This window comes from Ochlerotatus camptorhynchus, unplaced genomic scaffold (genome assembly GCF_037179485.1).
Source record: "Ochlerotatus camptorhynchus isolate MF236.1 unplaced genomic scaffold, CSIRO-AGI_Acam_v1.1 ptg000422l, whole genome shotgun sequence".
NCBI classification, from domain to species: Eukaryota; Metazoa; Arthropoda; class Insecta; order Diptera; family Culicidae; genus Ochlerotatus; species Ochlerotatus camptorhynchus.
In genome coordinates, this window is record NW_027040908.1 from 362,881 (window position 1) to 384,630 (window position 21,750).

At 40.4% G+C, this 21,750-nt stretch overlaps 1 protein-coding gene across 1 annotated transcript in view; it reads left to right on the forward strand.

Annotated features, from left to right (window-relative positions):
• LOC135711110 (E3 ubiquitin-protein ligase Mdm2-like) overlaps positions 1–20,867 on the forward strand; it is a 34,852-nt gene extending 13,985 nt beyond the window's left edge. Inside the window, exons 3-4 of the mRNA XM_065233849.1 lie at positions 20,409–20,596; positions 20,652–20,867. Of these exons, the coding sequence (XP_065089921.1) occupies positions 20,409–20,596; positions 20,652–20,867 (404 nt within the window). The remainder of the gene's footprint in view (positions 1–20,408; positions 20,597–20,651) is intronic.
• Positions 20,868–21,750: the final 883 nt, after the last annotated feature.

Here is a 21,750-nt window from a genome sequence, read left to right on the forward strand (position 1 = left end):
CCCCAATTCTAAAAATACTCATATTGAGAGGTATTTGACAGAATTTTCAAGTTTTTCTCCAACCGGAAGCCACAATCTTGAATTTCAAATTGACCTCAGACATCAATTTCCGGTCCCTACACGTCATCCCGACTCCAAAAATACCAATTTTGTGGGGTATTTGGCAGAATTTCCAAATTTTTCTCCAACCGGAAGCTGCCATATTGAAGTCAAAAAAGCGTCAGACATCGATTTCCGGTCCCTTCACGTCACCCCAATTCTAAAAATACCCATATTGAGGGATATTTGACACAATTTTCAAGTTTTTCTATAACCGGAAGCCACCATCTTGAAATTCCGAATGGCCTCAATATCGATTTCTTGTCCTTACACGTCACCCCGACTCCAAAAATACCAGTTTTGTGGGGTATTCGGTGAAATTTCTTAGTTTTTCACTAGCCGGAAGCCGCCATCTTGAATTAAAAATAGCGTCAGACATGGGTTTCCGGTTACTACACGTCACCCCAATTCCAAAAATACCCATATTGAGGGATATTTTCGATCTGCTGCAGCCTCTGCCACCAAAGCCGCTGCCCTCGCTGCTAAGACATCCGGGAACGATAGGGTCTTTCTCCTCAACGAGGGGAACAGAGCCCTCCGCACTGCAGCCAACGTAGACCTCCCCCCGGTGGCCAGGGTCCACTGGCATGGAGAGAAAAGTTGGCGATCAAACGTTATCAAAATAGATAAGCGGATTAAGAGAGGATTCCAAGCCGGAGATAACTCTGTAGCGTTGAGGCGCTCTGTTGCAGAACTTCTTAGGTCGGCTTATCCGGGGCACGTTCATCGCTTTACGGACGGATCGCGATCACGGGCCGGAGTGGGACTCGGAGTGGCAGGACCAAACACCGCAACAAGTCAAAGTCTTCCGGAGGAGTGTTCCGTTTTTTCCGCAGAAGCCGCTGCTGTTCTTGACGCAGCCATCACTCCTGCAGATCAACCGATCCTTGTGCTAACGGACTCACACAGCGTCATCCAGGCGCTGGAAGCCGAAGCCCCGAGCCACCCCTGGATACAAGCCATTACACGTTTTGCCCCACCCTAAACCGTTTTTACGTGGATTCCCGGGCACTGTGGTGTTCCTGGAAACGAGGCAGCGGACAGGCTGGCGGGATCTGGTCCATCCGGACCCCGCTTCACCAGGAACGTACCACTCCTAGACGTCAGGCGTTGGATTGCGAATATCATCATGGAAGCCTGGCAGGAGGAATGGTTTCAGTCACGCACCACCCTCCTGCGAAAGATCAAAGAAACCGTACGACCTTGGCAAGACAGCCACAAGTACAAAGACCAGCGGATTATCTCAAGACTCCGGACCGGCCATGCGAGGATTTCCCACAATTTTGGTGGGACACCCTTCCACAAGGTTTGTCCAATCTGCAGCATCCCTGCCTCGGTGGAACACGTGCTGTGTGTCTGCCCAGAGTTTCAGAGGCTACGCGAACAACACCGACTCCCAGAGAGCATCAGGGAGCTACTTGGCAACGACCCCTCGACGTTGACTGCGCTGATTGCATTCTTGAAGGACGCTCACCTATACAACCAAATCTAGCCCTCTCGTCGTGGGCTGCGCTGTCCGTGTTCTTTCACCTTCCTATTTTCCTGCCGTCGGGGTATCTCTGCCGGACTGGGGCACTGTCTCTTACGGTGGAGCTCTACCTTGTTCGCGCATCCATTCCTCACCACAGTCCCGATGTAACTCCCACTTTACATTAAGTTTTTTAAAATGTTGTCTGTCCCTTTTGGTGGGTAATCAGAGCCAGTTGTACATTATGTAATGATAGACTGAAACGCTTTCTTTCGAGGCAGGCCCTAAGCCTGACCCTCGATTATCAAATGTGATGAACTAGCCTACGGCTAAAAATCACAAAAAAAAAGAAAAAAAAAAAAAAAAAAGAGGGATATTTGACAGAATTTTCAAGTTTTTCTCCAACCGGAAGCCACCATCTTGAATTTCAAAATGGCCTCAGACATCGATTTCCGAACCCCACACGTCACCAAGATTCCAAAAATACTCATACTGTGGGTAATTTGGCAATAATTCCCAGTTTTTCTCCCACCGGAAGCCGCCGTCTTGAATTTAAAAATGGCCTCAGGCATCGATTTCGGAACCCTACACGTCACCAAGATTCCAAAAATACTCCTACTGTGAGTAATTTGGCAATAATTCCCAGTTTTTCTCCGACCGGAAACCGCCATCTTGAATTCAAAATGGCGTCAGACATCAATTTCCGGTCCCTACACGTCATCCCGACTCCAAAAATACCAATTTTGTGGGGTATTTGGCAGAATTTCCAAATTTTTCTCCAACCGGAAGCTGCCATATTGAAGTCAAAAAAGCGTCAGACATCGATTTCCGGTCCCTTCACGTCACCCCAATTCTAAAAATACCCATATTGAGGGATATTTGACACAATTTTCAAGTTTTTCTATAACCGGAAGCCACCATCTTGAAATTCCGAATGGCCTCAATATCGATTTCTTGTCCTTACACGTCACCCCGACTCCAAAAATACCAGTTTTGTGGGGTATTCGGTGAAATTTCTAAGTTTTTCACTAGCCGGAAGCCGCCATCTTGAATTAAAAATAGTGTCAGACATGGGTTTCCGGTCACTACACGTCACCCCAATTCCAAAAATACCTATATTGAGGGATATTTGACAGAATTTTCAAGTTTTTCTCCAACCGGAAGCCACCATCTTGAATTTCAAAATGGCCTCAGACATCGATTTTCGAACCCCACACGTCACCAAGATTCCAAAAATACTCATACTGTGGGTAATTTGGCAATAATTCCCAGTTTTTCTCCGACCGGAAGCCGCCATCTTGAATTCAAAATGGCGTCAGACATCTATTTCCGGACCCTATACGTCACCCCAATTCTAAAAATACCCATATTGAGGGGTATTAGACATAATTTTCAAGTTTTTCTCCAACCGGAAGCCACCATCTTGAATTTCAAAACGGCCTCAGACATCGATTTCTGGACCCTACACGTTACCAAGACTCCAAAAATACTCATACTGTGGGTAATTTGGCAATAATTCCCAGTTTTTCTCCCACCGGAAGCCGCCATCTTGAATTTAAAAATGGCCTCAGGCATCTATTTCCGAACCCTACACGTCACCAAGATTCCAAAAATACTCCTACTGTGGGGAATTTGGCAATAATTTCCAGTTTTTCTCCGACCGGAAACCGCCATCTTGAATTCAAAATGGCGTCAGACATCTATTTCCGGACCCTATACGTCACCCCAATTCTAAAAATACCCATATTGAGGGGTATTAGACATAATTTTCAAGTTTTTCTCCAACCGGAAGCCACCATCTTGAATTTCAGATTAACCTCAGACATCGATTTCCGGTCCCTACACGTCATCCCGACTCCAAAAATACTAGTTTTGTGGGGTATTTGGCAGAATTTCCAAATTTTTCTCAAACCGGAAGCCGCCATATTGAATTTTAAAATGGCCTCAGACATGGGTTTCCGATTCCTACACGTCACTCCTATTCCAAAAATACCCATATTGAGGAAGCCGAAGAAACAAAAAAAAATTGTATGAAACAAATTTAGAAGTAATAAATTACCGAAAACCGCAACCATCGCTTATAGAACTCTAAGGTTTTCCTTCCAGTCGACTGCAGCGGAGGTTACGACTCTTGTCACTTAAAATCGTCACTTCAGTACGACTTTTGTCACCGAAATACGACTGTGAGAATAAGGTGAGAGTTCACCGGGTTCATCCCATGTGACTTTTCTCACCTCACTCGCCAGCTGGAATCGGGTGACACGAGTTACTCGAGTCGTCTCACCTCATTCGCCACGCAGAATAACCCTGATTGTCTTCCTTAGAACCTCTTCCTTTCATGTATTTTGTCTTTGATGCGTTGATGGCAAGTCCAATCCGTCTAGCTTCAGCCTTCAGTCTGATGTACGTTTCCGCCATCATCTCAAAGTTCCGTGCCATAATGTCAATGTCATCGGCGAAACCAAGGAGCTGGATGGACTTCCTGAATATCGTGCCACTCGTGTCTATCCCAGCTCTTCTGATCACACCTTCTAACGCGATGTTGAACAGCAGACACGAAAGTCCATCACCCTGCCGTAACCCCCTTCGAGATTCAAAGGGACTCGAGAGTGTCCCCGATACTCGAACAACGCACATCACTCGATCCATCGTCGCCTTGACCAATCGCGTCAGTTTATCCGGAAGTCCCTACTCGTGCATAATCTGCCATAGCTGATCTCGATCGATTGTGTCGTATGCGGATTTGAAATCGATGAACAAATGATGTGTGGGCACGTTGTATTCGCGGCATTTCTGCAGAACCTGCCGAATCGCGAAAATTTGATCCGTGGTAGCGCGGGAACCCATGAATCCCGCCTGGTATTACCCCACGAACTCTCTTGCATATGGTGACAGACGGCGGCATAGAATTTGGGAGAGTACCTTGTAGGCGGCGCTCAGCAGTGTGATCGCGCGGTAGTTGCAGCAATCCAACTTGTCGCCCTTTTTGTAGATTGGGCATACGACACCTTCCATCCACTCCTCCGGTAATATCTCCTCCTCCCAAAACTTGACAATTACCCAGTGCAGCGCTCTAGCCAGTGCTTCACCACCGTATTTTAATAGCTCACTTGGTAGTTGATCTACACCAGTTGCTTTGTTGTTCTTCAGCCAACCGATCTCCTCCTCAACTTCTTGAAGATCAGGGGCCGGTAGCCTGTCGTCTTCTGCGCGTGCTCCAAGGTCTGTTGCCCTGCCACCTTCGTTTTCTGCTGCTTCACCGTTGAGGTGCTCGTCATAGTACTGCTTCCACCTCTCAATCACCTCACACTCGTTCGTGAGAAGGTTAGCGTCCAAGTCCTTGCACATATCGGCTTGCGGCACGTAGCCTTTGCGCGAACTATTTAGCTTCTCATAGAACTTCCGTGTGTCGTTTACGCGGTACAGATTTTCCATCGTCTCACGATCTCGGTCTTCCTGCTGACGCTTCTTCCTTCGGAAAACCGAGTTTTGTCTGTTCCGCGCTTGTCTGTATCGCTCCACATTCAATCTCGTGCGGTGTTGCAGCATTCTCGCCCGTGCTGCATTCTTCTCCTCTACTAACAGTTTGCATTCGCTGTTGGTCAGGTGATCTCCAGGTGGCTTTGTGGATATCCTTGTGGGGGAAAAAGGTACTTCGAACTACCATATCCCGGGAGGCTGCAAAGTTCACGCATCGTTGGCCGTTGTCGTTCGATACGGCATGCAGGCTGTTTGGCCGGATTGCCGGTCTATACATTGCCTACCGTCCTACCTGAGCGTTCATGTCGCCAATGACGATTTTGACGTCCCGTTGCGAACAGCCGTCGTACACCTGCTCCAGCTGCGCATAGAACGCTTCTTTCTCGTCGTCGGGTCTCCCTTCGTGTGGGCAGTGCACGTTGATGATGCTGTAGTTGAAGAAACGGCCCTTAATCCTCAACTTGCACATCCTCCCGTTGATCGGCTGCCAACCAATCACGCGTTGGCGCATCTTACCCAGCACTACAAAGCCGGTTCCCAGCTCGTTGGTGGTGCCACAGCTCTGGTAGAAAGTAGCCGCTCGATGCCCGCTTTTCCATACCTTTTGTCCCGTCCGGCAAAGTTCCTGCAGTGCTACGACTTCGAAGTTGCGTGGTTGAAGTTCGTCATAGATTAACCTATCGCAACCCGGGAAGCCGAGCGATTTACAGTTCCATGTTCCGAGTTTCCAATCGTAGTCCTTATTTCGTCACGTAGGTCTGTGCCGATTGTTCCGATCCGTATTTCTTTCTTCGGTATTTGCAACTTTGTTTTTTTTCCAGGGCGGCTTGTTGGGCCTGAAAGTTTCATTCGGCTGTCTAAATTTGCATTGACCTTTTTTCAACTTTTCCTTGAAGTTTCTTCCAACTTCACATGGGATTTTCTCAAAAATTATTTCAGAAGCATCTACCGGTGTCGCATGGCAGATTCTTCGCCTGGAAGCTTTCCTAACTTCGCACTTTAGATTCCTCAAATTTTCTCCAGAATTATAAACTGTTTCCCGGGAGTAAAAAAATGATAAATCTGATGAATTTCCCGAATAAAGGCAACACTAGGTGATGCGGTTTCACGACCAAGTAATGTGTAATTTGGCCAAATATTTTCAGAAGATTATTTTTAACTCATGAAAATTAATACTCAATCTCACAAAATCAGTCAAAAAGGTTTCTCATCGTGTAATATATAATAAATATTAATAATTATGGTGTACCGTGATCAGCTAAATTTTAGATGATGATTTATTTTCAACTTATTAGATTTTTATATCAACGAAGACAAATAACCAAGCGCCTGCATCCTCCATTTGAAAAAAATGCGAGACATTATTCACGGATGCAAGTACACAGAAAAAAAAGTTGTTGAATATTACATCCAAACTGCTGCAACCAGGTCAATCCATCGGTTGTGTAATATAACGTTGTACGATGTACATCGATTTTGCGAACAAAATTACATCCATTGATGTAATATTGTATCTGCTTTTTGGTATTACATCATTATTTCATACATCAGCTTGAATTACATTGATCGATATTACATTTTTTTGCTGTGTGGGTAGTAAAGTTAACACACCCGTGGAAAGTAACTCAGAGACTGAGTCAAGACTCACTCTTTTTTTCCCATACAAATTTTACTCAGTTTTGTAAAAAGTGGAGTTACTCATGGCAACTACGAAGAAAACGAAAAAAAAGAATGAATCTCTGAGTTACAGTTTGACAGGCGTGAAAACATATTTTGACGTAGACTACGTCTTATGGGAAGGTACTGGGGGTAAATCGAAAATCTAAAATTGCGACCGTCACGAAAAGGTGTAATTTTTTTAACGCTATAAGGTTTGTCATTTATAGATGAAATTAAAATCCGAATACACCAATCGATAGGAAATACCTTTCGTAAGCTGTTGCAATAAACTTTTTTCCAATTTTCATAAAAAAAAAAAAACTGTTTTAAAAATGGACAAATAAAAAGTGATAATTTTATCACTGTTTTCATGAAATAAACGTTCTCCCCAAACCCAGTCATCATAATCAAGTACAATTTGGTTGCACATCGTGCTGCTTGAATCAGAAAAAGTTATAAAACAGCGCTGCTAATGTGCCTCAACTCATTTTCGCTGCGGACGGCGGGTAAGCAGGTAGCAGCAGCAGCAGATCATTGGCTGCTGGTAGCGGCGTCGCCTAGATGGCGCAAGCGCTCCTTGCCTGAATGATAACTACAAATCTCGATTACTTTTCGGAAGGACATATCAGCTTTAGTAAACAACGCATTTTATCGTCAGTTTGGCATAACTAATAGCTCGCCCCACATACTAACACCATAGAGGTAACTCTAAGACTAGTAGGTCCCGAAGAAAGTGCTCAACTTGTTGGCTCTGCTCTGGTACTATCTTCGGTCCCAAGCTAATCGATTCACCCCTCGAAACATAGGAAAATCCACTAACCCCTCTTTTTATCTGTCAAACTTTCATAGCGAATCAAAAAAAACATAGTATAGTATTAGAATTTTGACTAGAATGGGGTACGTAATCGATTTGCTTGGGACCAATAGGCTAGTCAAGTAGTAAGCCAATTTAAAATCGTTAGTTTCGTATTGATTGTTGCTAACACCGGTACAGGTTGGGAAAATTTTCCCCTATCTGATGGTAGTGCTAGCATGCGTGGGTGAGCTACCAGTTACGCCAAATCGACGATCAAATGCGTTGTTTACAAAAGCTGATACGTTCCTTCGAAAAAGTAATCGAGAAATACTTCTTGGGCTGTGTACCAATTGCCGAGTTAAATTTAACTCGTGGTTAAACGTGACATTTCGTAAGTTATTTTCAATGTTCGAAAATGCCGGAAATTGATCAGTTTTCAAACAGAACTCAGCCACGGTTACCAAAATTTAACTTCTAGTCGGTCCGAAATAACCACGCTCGTATAGCAGGGTTATTCGATAACTCATCTGTCACGATGTTAAATTAAACTCACCCATTGTGACACAACCTTGGAAGTAAAATTAGGGCCATCCATAAATTACGTATATTTTTGACCAATTAACCCGCCTTCCCCCTCGGAGCGTGTTTTGCAATACACCTAATACATGACCGGTCCCAACTTCTGAAACCCCTCTATGAAAGTTTCCTAATCATTGCAACACTGAAAGACAGCAGCACACACCACACAAAATGGGTTGGACATTTATGCGAAATTTTGGTATTGATAGTCAATATTTCACGATCAGAACATTTTAGCTTGAAATCCCTCCATTTAATTCTCGGTGTGTGTGTGTGTGTGTCATCCTCTATCCCTCACCCAGCCGGGGGCGTTGGACAAGTAGAACTGCGAATAATTTGATCAAATCTCATGCTCCGTAATGGTGCCCTTTATGTTGTGAAAACTAGTACTTCAAAAAGGGGAACTTTTGAGGCAAGACAGGGTGTCCTCAACAAGTTAAGGGAACAGGATGCAGTAGATGTCCACAACAGGTACAGCAAAACATCACATAGACGCCCTTATTCACACTAACTACTCAGGGGATAGAAGGTCAAGAAGAGCCACCGCCGCCAACTAAAGCTTGAACCGGGTACCTGGGACTCCCACGATATACCCGCGGCAATGGTCAGCAGACGATGCCCTGTGCGTATTTAGTATGTAATATGTTTTATTTGGACACACAAAATGTTTGAAGCCATGCGTCATCTAAACCATAATTTGCATCACCACAAATACACTTGTCAACAATCTTCAACTGGAACGTACTCATCAAATCACTTTACCCGGGAGCAGGGTTACTTCCACTCACTTGCTATAAAAAAATGTTTTTCGGAATTATGAAATCATGATATGGTAAAATGCTTATTAGTACTTGTAAGTTACAAGAGGAGGTCATGAAGTATATGTTTGACACATAAAATCTGTCAAAATTGCTTTCAGTGCGTCACAATCTGTGATTTTACGACTCGTGAGCGCTCACTCTGAGTGAACGCTCACGAACCATAAGATCGCTAATTGTGACGCTCTCAAAGCGAAATTGACAGGTTTTATGAGTCAAACACATAGTTTACTACCTCTTCTTGTTACTTACAAGTACAACATAGCATTATTGCATCTAATGATTGCATAATTCCGAATAATATTTTTTTATAGCAAGTGAGTGGAAGCAACCCTGCCCGGGAGCGCATTCCCGATGCTTCCACGCATATTTTTCTCTCCACTCCAACCACACAACAACCAAATATCACTTTTCTTCACTTTTCTTTTTCAAGACACTCCGTGCACAAAAGCAATGCTCATCGCAAAACCCTAACAATAGATCAGCGCCGTGCTCATCACCGCGTAAATAATCAGAAATTAAAATTTTCACTCGCGATGCCACAAATTTTTGGTCCGGGAGAAACAATCAAACCACGCAGCGCCAAATCTTCTGATGCTTGCAATTTTGCAAACATGATGAATCATGTTTTCTTCCTTGATTCTAAAACTTCTCGGAAAGCGAGAAAACCACCACTCACACACGTATAACCGTCCGGGAGGCAGAGTGCCAGCGCTAATCCGCCAAATGCAGCCGAAAACTATGAAAGAGAATGCACGCACAAAACAGAGAGCAAATTTAGACACAACCGTATCCAAAGGCGTTCAAAACTCGACTCCTCTGGTAACATACTCAATGGTGACTTCAAAATCCTCCATCTAGCGACGGTGATGCCAAATGTATTTTCTATCGTGCGGCGTGCAACAGAAAGTCTATGGTTGAAATTTTCTTGTATTTCCTGTAGATTTCTTCCTGGGAAGGGTCTCATGAGAGGGAAATCTGCATCTCCAACAATGAAATAAGGCAGCTCTATGGTGCTGTTTGGCAAGTTAGTTGGCGGAGGAAATCCCAGTCTGCCTCATAACAAAAGTTTTCCAAACTCACTTGACGCAAATATACTGCTATCAGAGTTTCCACCGTACGCACCTATGTCAACTGCCAAGTAGTTGTAATTGGCGTCACAAATTGCCAACAAAACGATTGAATGCTGTTTTTTATAGTTGTAAAATAGTGAACCAGCGTTTGGTGAGCATTGAATAACCACGTGCTTCCCGTCGACGGCGCCACAGCAATTCGGAAAATTCCAGTGATCAAAAAAATCATCGCTGCATTCCTTCCAAGAGGCTTCACTCAGTATTGGTAAATATGTACCAGACATTACCTCCCATATCACTCTCGTGACTTCCTGGGTGATTTCCCGTACGGTTGAAACGCCCATCCGGAATAAACGAGACAGAGCAAAGTGACTCATTCCATGACCTAAATACCTGAAACCAGTTGAAACAGAAATAATAATAAAGTCGAATCAATGAAAAAGTAAGGAATGAAAAACGTTTATTTAAACGATTACATAAACAAAACCAACAAGTCAGTCAAATTAATAGCAATAAAGTCTGCGAACTTCAGCAAAATTCTTCGTACTTCAGGAAAATTCTGAGCATTTCAGGAAAATTAAAGAGCTTCCAAACTTCAGACAAAATCTGCTAACTTCAGACAAAATCTGAGAACTTCTGCAATGCTTTGAAGAAAAATTATACGAACTTCAAAAAAATCTATGAACTTTTGAAAAATTCTGCGAACTTAAGAAAAATTATATAAATTGCAGGACATCATAACACAAACATCATAAATGTCTGCAAACTTCAGGAAATTTTTCGACTTTGCGAAAACTTCTGCGTACTTCTGGAAAGTTTTGAGAGCTAAAAAAAATCTTCGAAAATCGAACAAACTCTACGAACTTCAGGATAACTTAGGGCAAACTACAAGAAAATTCTACGTACTACGTACAAGAAAAAAATTACGAACTTCAGGAAAATTTTGCGGCTTTCAGGGAAGTTTGTGTACTTCAGGCTTGACTTCAGGAACATTTTGATGAATTTTGGGAACTTCAAGGAAGTTTGTGAATTTCAGGATAATTCTGTGCACATCTAGAATGTATTGCTGAATTAAGAAAAAAAAAATGGAGGAAAAAATATTGAGCATCTGAAAAGTCAGCCAACTTAAGGAAAATTCTGCGAAAATTCTGAAAACCTTGCAAAGTTTTGCAAACTTCAGGGAATTCAGCGAACTTCAGCATCATCCCTCCATTTAATTCTCGGTATATCTTTAATCTATCGATTGAATTAAAAAGAATTCTTAATATGGTTTTTAAGATTTCGTGCGTTTTGTGAACGCCCATAAGCCCCGCATAAGAAAACGGGAACGGGCTGTTTCTGTGGTGAAAAAAATGATTTTCCTACACATATTACAGTTTTCTGTACCAAGCACTGAAATTATCAGACGGTACCTCTATTTATGCTTTTAGATTCGCTATGAAAGCCCCTCCTACTTGGAAAATTATGCTATAGAACGGTTTATACAACCCCAGTTTTTTTTTGCATAATTCTTCAAGTAGGAGGGACTTGCAATGCTATCCCTTAGCATAAATAGAGGTACCGTCGAGTTTTTTTTCAGTGCTAGGTTCTGAAATTCAACAGTAAGCGTAATGTTCGATTCTCTTCATCGATTTTCTGTTTACAGCTAAGTGAAACAATTAATCATTTTGTCAAGCTTCTGCATTCATGTTCCATCAGATGTTTTCCGCTAATTGTTCACAGAGGACATTGCAGTGCAAAACATGTCTGGTACCTCTATATATCCATTTAGATTAATATTCGAAGTCCCTCCTTTTTTACACATTCTGCACATAAAATAGCTCACCTCTCACAGAATTTCCCGCCAATTTTTATGAATTAGGATTGGACGATTTTGGATCGATCTTTGGAAGATCGATCTTTTTCATCCCGATTTCCGATTTTTCGGATCGATTCTTTGTCCACGAAAAGATCGAAATAATCGATATCTTTTTTCGATCTTTTCGAGCGTAAAAAAAAAGGTGGTAAATTTTTTAAGTGTATTTCGAAAAAACGATTTACTCTCACCCTGCTGGTAAATTTAACGAACATACATTGTAAAAATACGTCAACATCAGCATTACTCCTTACAATGACGTCACTATTTGCGTTTCCGATATTTATGAATACAGTAACATTATAAGGTTTGCTCTACCTCCCAGTTGTACTCATTGCTCATTATCGCCACGACAACATTTAATTGAATATTGTAAAGGAAAGCATTTCTAAGGGTAGGGTAACTGATGATGGTTGGACCTATTTAGGCCGGTTTCACACGACGTCAAAATTCATGTCGTATTTTTTTATGAATTCAACATATAATTATGAAAAATGCGTGATTAGGGGAAAGATCTACCTTTCTTCTTTCTAATAATAACATAAAAAGTTAAATATTATGAACAAATAATTTTATAAAACGTTTTTATTCAGCAAAGAATTATGATGTTGGTTGGACCTATACTGATCTTGGTTGGACCTAAAAAATGATGATGGTTGGACCTATTTTTGCAAATGCTAGTTTAGCCCATATTTGTTCAAAAACTTTGTTAAGAGCTCATTGGTTTCATGAAAAAAACCCTTTTTATACAGTTTTTATGAATTTACTATTTAAAAAAATCAAGAAATTTGAGTTTATCTTCGTTTTTACAAATGTTCATTTTCCACGCATTAGCTATTCATCATGGCTCATTTTCTAAGAAATCATTGACCCAATTTGGAAATTTTTTACCGTCAAACTATAGGTATTGTGGTCCCATTAAAAGCTATCGAATATTTTTGGAATCGGTCAACTGGTTCCGGAGATATGGTCGGAACAAGTTCCAGGGTATATGTAACATGGACCTAATTTTGACATGTCAGGAATAAAACCTATCATGCGACACTTCACATTACTTCCAAATTCGATAACAAGATCAATATCAAAATTGAGTGCCTTGGACCACATTGGCCAATTCCGGGCATGTTCTGGGTGCCCCCGGAGAATTTAGGGGCTTAAAATGACAGAATATCAGAACTTAATTCCGGTTTTATAGTTTTTTTTTCTCCTGGGAGTTTTTTTTTTCGGAAATAAGTTTCAGTTAGCAATTTTTAGTTTGCTAACAATTTATTTCAAGTTATTTCACATACAGAAGGTGTATGAGAAGTGCTTAATGTAAATTCATATTAACAGATTCTTTCGGCGCTTTCGTGGTAGTTCGGAAATCGGTGGTTACCCTTTCAGCCAACCTGAAGATGGAATTCCTCCTTTAAATTTACGCCCAACTAGTGACGCAAGGTCTTTAGCAGCTTCCAAGATCTTTTTGGTCGTCTTGGGACTGCCAGAAGCAGCGCACATACAAACCCAATCCTCTAGCTGGTTCTCCAAATCAACACTAAACACTATTTCCCTTCCATATTTCTTGCCGTGGCTTCCCTTAATTTTTGCGTGAAGTGTCGTTTTCGGAATATTGTACTTTTTCTGTGCCTGATACGCAGTAAATGATTTATTTCTTATTAAAAGAACAGCCTCTTGAAGATTTTCGACCGTATAACTCTTTTCTTTAGCCATTTTTTTCAATCGAACGAATTAGAATTTCAAATCAGCTGCGCATGAAGGATGTAGGCAAACCGAAGCGCACCTAGCGACCGTCTTAGGAAACACATAGGTCCAACCATCATCATGCGTAGGTCCAACCATGATCATATTTACCTATTCGAATTTCGTGAATTATTCAAACATTTTAGTGAAACCAATGGATAAATGGCGTACTAACGTGTTGTTTACACCTTAAAGCAGTATTTTACTGCATGGAAATAAAAATAAATGTACAAAATATTCCTTTTTTGTATGTTTGAAAGTACGGCATGATGAAAAGTGGACTATTTTGAAAACACATTGAAACTCAATTGTTTTGAAGTTTTTTCAATAAAACACCCATGCAAATTGAAGAAAAAGAGTTTTTTATGATAGTTAAGTGATTTTTGAAAATAAAAATTTAGCTAAGATTGACTAAACTAGCGATTGAAAAAATAGGTCCAACCATCATCAGTTTTTGGATAGGTCCAACCAGAATCAATTACCCTACCAACGTAAACAAGCGTATTAAAATAAAAATCAAAAGATCGATTCTTTGGTAGCAATTTAATCAGTGGATCGATCCTAGAGCCAAATATAAGATCGCTCCTTCAAGATCGATCTTTCTCTGAAGGGAAAGGGAAAAGGAGGGACTTCAAATGTTAAAGTAAAATATTTGTAATCGATTATATCGTGCCGATATAAGCATTAACATCTCCAGAGGATCATCACCGATCGTTTCAAACATGTGCTGCACTCTCATTGGTTGAAAAATGACAGCACAGCGAACAAAAAATAATCGATTAGTTGTTAATCGAGTAATTAAAAAATGGGACATCTCTAATTTTGGTGCGTTTGTTTTGATAAAAATGAGCGCAAAATTTCATCTCTACCGAGGGGGCAGCAAAACCACAAAATTACCTTGAATACGGGGGGTATTTATTTGATGAAAGGGACCGTGAAAGAGGACACTAAGGCTGTGAACCATTTGCCGAGTTAAAATTAACTCGTGGTTAAAAGTGACATTTCGAAAGTTATTTTCTATGTTCGAAAATCCCCGTGTTGTCGATCGACCGGTTTTCGACCCACCGTTGTCAAAATTTAACTTCTTGTCTGTCCGAAATAACCATGCTCGGATAGCAGGGTTCATCGATAACTTTCCATCTGTCAAATTTTAACAAAAAGTTAAAATAATCCACCAAATGGTTCAGAGCCTAAAATAGAAAGTTTTTCTTCCGACAGTTTCATCTTAGTATTCATCTTTGGTTCAGCTGTTGAGATTTCGGTAAAATTTTACAGATTTCTGTAAAAATTTCTAAGTGTGTAGCTTGTTTAACAATAATTTCCGGGAAAAAAGTGAACGACAAAGTCCCTGACTAATTTCTTTAGATTGTCGTTTCCTTTTTTTGAACTGAATATGCACCGAAAGCGAATTATTCCCACTTCTCTCAATTTCTATGTGGGGATTTTTATCACTTCTTACCAGCGGAACAGCGCCATCTCTGTGGAAAGTGGTCGGACGAAATGATTAATTCAAGTTGAACATTGCATTAGGTCCTAAGTAACACTGACAAGATTTTCTTCATCGAATTTCTCCTTGAATCCACTCAGCCCAGATATTTTCAGCACACATGTCGATAAAAGAAGTTTTTATCTAGCATCTAATACGACAAACACAACAAGAAGCGATTCTGTGCTCAAGTTATCAAGACTGTGTTCCATTTGGTGAATTTTTACTTAAATTTGACAGATGCAAATTTTTTAAATAAACCTGCTATTCCAGCAGACTTATTTCTGACAGACAAGGAATCAATTTGACAGACGCTTTCTCGAAAATCGGCCGATGTACAACAGAGGGATTTTCGAACATCTTAATTTATTTTCGAAGTGTCAAATCTAAGTGAAAATGTTCCAAATGGAACACAGCCTTAATATTTTTTTATTTGTTCAATCGGTAGATAAAAGATGTACCGAGAACTTATTGGAGGGATTCATGGCTAATTGATATCATCTCGATCAACTATGAAATGTTGCATAACATTGATGCAAAATTGTGCACTCCGTTTTTGTGTGTGCATTTATTTTTAGCGTTTTGAAGTTGAATCGCTGAGGATCAATCTCATTACCATAGAAAAATTTCAAGAGTACAGATATCAGCTCTCACAAAACTTATAACAAAGAAACTGGAACTTCACGTTTGTTGCAGTCCAGTACACAAGGAGTTTCAATTTCATGAGTGATGTCACAACCGTCCATGATTTGTGTCCTAGATATATTGAAGTGATAGGGAATATCAGCCATCATGACGGTCATTGTTGGACGCTTCAATGAATCACTTTAAGAAAGCCTTACTCATATCATATTGTAATTTAGGAACCAAATGAAATAGAATATGTATTCTCATTTTTATGAGGTCCTGAAATTAACCAAGTTTTACTAAGTAGGAAATCCAAAAAATGTACTTAGGACCGAAAACATAGGTTACTTCTACTGTATTTTAAATCAATAGGGTAGAGAACTACTTCGGCCTAATCGCCCATTTTGGGCCTATCGAGCAGTAAAGTTCAAATATATTCATGGTTTCAGAGTTAACAAGTCAATTATGCGTTTGGTACGATACTTTAGTTAATAAGCTACCGAACGAAGTCAATGCGAACGCGTGGTATGAAGGTTTGCACCCATTATTCCCAAAAACAAAAGAAGCGCTCCGACCGAATCATTTTTTATCTTCATCCGATAGGCCGAAGTAAATTCAATGGTGTTTCAATTGCGTTTCAATGCGTTAGGCCAAGTTTAAAATCCGTAGGCCGAGTTTGGCGTCAAGAAGCAGTGTTGGACTTTTGACAATATCTCAACGATTGGTTTCTCGTTTTCAAATCTTACGGTACGTACGGAAAGGTAAATAAATTTGGAAGCCATCAGTAATAATAACAATCCGTTTGGTGCTAAACTGAACTAGATTAAGAAAGACTAAGTGCGGGTTATGCTTAATAGGCCGGAAATGGGGTAGTTAACCCTATCTAGAAAAAATGCATGAGAATTTCACTACACAGCTTAACGTAGTCTACGTCAACCCTGCGGTCGTGTCTTGTACACAACCCCACCAATTATTTTTTTCATTTCGTTTATTTGGCAGGCTCAAATGTTATAAAAATAACTTAGCGGAGCCGAGTAACATAGAATACCAATTTTGGATCTCAAAATACTAAAAAAAAATATAAAAATGCATTTTATAATAGGATTTTCTTGGGTGGCGATCGAAGCGGCGACAAAGCGATCTTCTCCCGTGCACGCAACTTTTTTCTTTCCAGAATTTGTTTTTGATCGCTGCTGCTGCTTCTGAACGTCGTTTCCCGTTGCATGCTCTCCGCTACTCTCGTCGGTCGTCGGGGTCGTCACGTCCATTTCGTTATTTTACATTCAACATCTCCAACCCCTTGTCCGTTTCCTCGTAGCTAATGACTAACGACGCACCTTCCACCACTACACCAGCATACGTACTGCTACTGTTTTGTTTTCTTTCACTTTGCTGCTTTCCTATTTCCTTAGGTTGCTTCTCCAGTTCCTTCCGAGTCTTCCGCTTAGGGCAGGAAAGCTTCCGGTGTCCGTCCGCCTTGCACGGAAAACATTTATCTTTGTTGCCATCATAAAATATATTTCCTTTGCGATTGAAGAAATGTAAAGACGTGGGGATTTTCTTTTTCACATCCATATATATACCGCATATCCCTGTATATACCTCAAAGCACAGATCCGTTGGAAATTTCTCCCGGATGATGTGTTTATTTTTCCATATTTCCCCAGCACTTTATCCAGCTCGTTGTAGGGTACCTCTGGTGGCAAGTCATACGCACGCACATATTGGATGAATTCACCAGCATGCGACATGCTTACCTTTGTCGTCGTTCCATTCGCATAATGGAAGATTAAATCCTCCGAATTGTATGTCAGAGCATGGAGCATCGTTTCCTCTGATTTGAACTACATGAAGACTCCCTTTTCCTCACCAATGCGATAACCATTTCAGCCGGATCAGCGTCGAGTGCTTTGGCGAAATTTACAATCTCTCCGATGTTTGGTTTAGCATCATGGTGGCTGAAACTAAACTTGATGGTGTTTTTTTTATTTCACACATCTTGCACCGTAGCAACAAAAGGCACCGAGCTGCTAGCAACGAACAAATAGCAACTAGGTATATAATAGCGAGTCTCGAAAACAGGCTATCGCGTGGTTCACACCGACATAAAAAAAATTAAAGGGTTGTGTCCTAGACACAACCGCAGTATGACGTACAGGGTGCGTGACGAATTTTTGCAGTAAATGACATATTTGAGAAAAATTACTCCAGTTAGCTATTCTAGCAATGAATGTTATGTGATTTATTTTCTTTCGCAAAATATGGAAGTTGTAACTAATTTTATTGAAAAAAATCACCTTCCCTTTCGACGACTGTAGCTAGACGCTTCCGGAAACTGCCATATGCACGTTTGACAATGTTTTAATCCATAGATGTCATCACTACCTTGATTTTAGCTTTTAGGGACTTAAGTGTGGTGTTAGGGGTTCTATTGGTATTCCGTTCGACGATGCCCCGTACAAAATAATCCAACGGATTGATATCGGGACTGCTTGGGGGCCAAATTTCTTTCTCCCAAAATTCCGAAATATTTTCCGCAAGCCATTTCTGTGTTTCATTAGCAGTATGAGCAGGTTCTCAATTTTATCACTTTCCCAGGCCTTTTTTTATAATGTTCTTTCAGACACATTTATCCACCGAATTATTTCTATTCGCTTACTCCGGCGCGCAACAAAGCGACAGCGGCTGACCGATTGCTCTTTTGTTTCGACATCTTTACGTTTACTCAACACTGTTTGCTTACATCTTACACCTAACAGTATGAGCAATTCAGTGCTGCCAAATATATCTAAATCATGATCCGCAAGCATGAGAAATTACTATTTGAAATTTACTGCAAAAATTCGTCACGCACCCTGTAGAACCTATCTACACTGGAGTCGCTTTTTACGCGGTTTTTTTTTACACGGTTTTTTTTTACGCGGATTTCGGAATTTACGCGGTTTTTTTTTACGCGGATTCCGGAATTTACGCGGTTTTTTTTACGCGGATTTTGGTTTTTTTTTACGCGGATTTCAGAATTTACGCGGTATATCGCTTTTTATGCGTTTTTTTCTTACACGGTCTTTTTTTACTCGGTTTTTTTTACGCGGATTTCGGAATTTACGCGGTTTTTTTTTACGCGGATTCCGGAATTTACGCGGTTTTTTTTTACGCGGTTTTTTTTACGCGGGACATATCACCCGCGTAAAAAGCGACTCCAGTGTATCTATCTCTATCTATGATGCAGGATATATGCATTTAGGTTAACATCCGACGTCCCTCCTTTTTTACATATTCTGCACAAAACATACTTTCCAGGTACCAGATATGTTTTACCGTCAGTTGTGTGTAATTCACCAACTTAATATCATTGAATATGTCTTTCAAGCAATTTTTGTTAAAGTTTAAAAGTTTTGGTGTGGGAAGAAATTAAGGGAAAAACTTCTGTTTTTACTAATGATTGTGATTTGCTTAAAATATATTGGGGGGGGGGGGTAAGAGAGGTTGTTGATTGGGAGGGGGGGGGGAATTTGGAGAGGTTGTTGATGGGGGGGGGGGTAGGAAAGGTTATTGATGAATGGGGGGGGGGTAGGAAAGGTTATTGATGAATGGGGGGGGGGGGGGTAGGAGAGGTTGTTGAGGGAGGAGGGAGAGATTGTTGTGAAGGGCAGGGGTTAATGTGAGGGGTGGAGGGGGTTTACATATTTTACTTTTCCTCATTGTGGTCACGCCGCGATCCACCTTTAGCTGCTGATTTGATCCTGCTTACTGCAGGACCAAGTGCCACGCCGTCCGAAGCGACAATAAGCAAAAGCATGACAGCAGCGCTGTTTTATATCTTTTCAAGTTCAGAACCTGATAGGATTTCCCGCAGTTTTTTATGAATGGGGCGGAGCAGAAAGTTTCTTTTGTGCAGAATATGTAAAAAAGGATGGACTTTGGATGTTAATATAATTGAATATATAGAGGTACCAGATAAGTTTTACAGTCAGTTGTTGGTGATTCATCGAGTGTATGTCTCCTATTAAGCAATATTTTTTTTTGAAAATGTTAGCTCTGCATGTAAAAAATTAATTGTTCATACATTATTGGAGTTTGCTTAAAATTTATTTCCAGAAAAAAAAATGATCGTCAAAGTCCATGTCTTTTTCGGGTTATTGTTAAGGGGGAGGGGGAGGGGGTTTTACATGCACGTTTTTTCAAGTCTCATTCCTCATTGTGGTGGATACGCTGTGATCCACCTTTAGCCGCTAACCTAGTCCTGCTTGATGCAGGACCTAGTGCCATGCCGTCCGAAGCGTTAATGAGCAGTGGCATGAGAGCAGCGCTGATTTATATCTTTTCAGGTTCAAGCAGAATGATGTGCAACCAAGTGGTATTCGTTTATGATGACTGGGTTTGGGAAAAAGGCTTATTTCATGAAATCAGTAATAAAATTTTCATTTGTACATTTTCAAAAGTTTAATTACAGAAAAATTGGAAAAATATTTATTTCAACAGGTTTGTAATGTAATATCCTGTCGATTGGCGTATTTGGATTTTAATTTCATCTATAAATGACAAAGTTACAAGCGTTCAAAACCTAACACTACTTCACCACACATATTTTTTGATTTGCACCCCAGTATAGTCGACAAAGACGTAGTTCTACGTCAAAAATCGACTGCTGCTGTAGACAGTTGTGGGACAACTGTGAAAACATATTAATCTACTAAATATTCATTGATTTTATTCATCTTCTTTCAGATATCTGCCATGATTCCAGCGATTTATCAGATAGTGATACTAACTCGCAATGCTCAAGTATATCGCAGCATTCACTGAATAATGAACCCGTGAATACGATTGCCACCATGGAAGTTTTGGAATATGAAGTAGCAAGCGCAACCGAATCGGAAAATGATTTTTCGAATGTATCGTCTAGTGGAACCGATGTAAATTTATTTGATTTTATTCAAGGTGCAAGAATATGAGAATATTTGTTTTTAGGATTACGTTTTAGCAGCATTTGCACAGGCTGTGGCAGACAATTCTTCTGCTACTGAATTTGCTATACTTGCTGACACGGAAGAGTCGGACGATCAGTCATACGATAGTGATTTCGCTCCGGCAGACTACTGGAAGTGTGTCAAGTGTAACAATAAGCAAAACAATCCCATGTATCGTTACTGTGAGAGATGCTATCAGGTATGTGTTGAAAGGTAACGGCAACTATGGGGTTAATCACTCATTTAAGATAGGAAACTACATTATAGGTTTATGCATTAATCCACATTATAATATAATATCTCGTTTTAAGAGATGAACTAGCCCAAGGCTGAAAATCTCTCTAATAAAGCAAAAAAAAAAATAATATATTCATACAAAATAAGGAAAAAGAAAGGTACATAGCTACAAATATTTAGTATTAAATTTAGGCTTTAGGTATTAATTAGGCTGCAAATTATAGATAACTGCTTCTGAATTTCTTGTTACATGTTCAAATTTGTTTCCATTATATGTTTGCTTGATGAACTCACATTGACGTTATTCTCCCGTAGCAGAAACAAAATTACTCCCCTGAAGTAATTTTGGCTGTCTCCGATTTAGTGAACTTTTTGCACAACTTTTCACTTTCTTTCGTTAATAACTCGGCTACAAAAATGTTTACTGAAGTATTCTAAAATTGTCGAATCGTTCGATCGTTCTATCTTTCACCGAACTACCTTTACACGTAATTTTTTTAATTGAACGTCAGGATTAATAGTTAGGATAGTTATTAATTGATTTTGAAACCCAACTTTCTGATATGATCAATCGATGCTTTCAGGGCAACACTGCATCTGTGGTATAACATAGTTGCCTGCATGTTTTGACCTATTCTTTCAACAATGGTTCCTGCTAAGCAATTCATGGAGCATGTCAGAAGGTGGTCATTTTCCTAAATAATTATCCTGACGTTCAATTGAAAAGCGGTCTTCAGCAAAGTTATAGCCAGGTTTGCTTCCACTCACTTGCTATAAAAAGTGATTTTCTGAATTTTGAAATAATTTGATGTTATAATGATCTTTCGTACTTGTTAGATACAAGAAGAGGTTGAAAGGCAAGT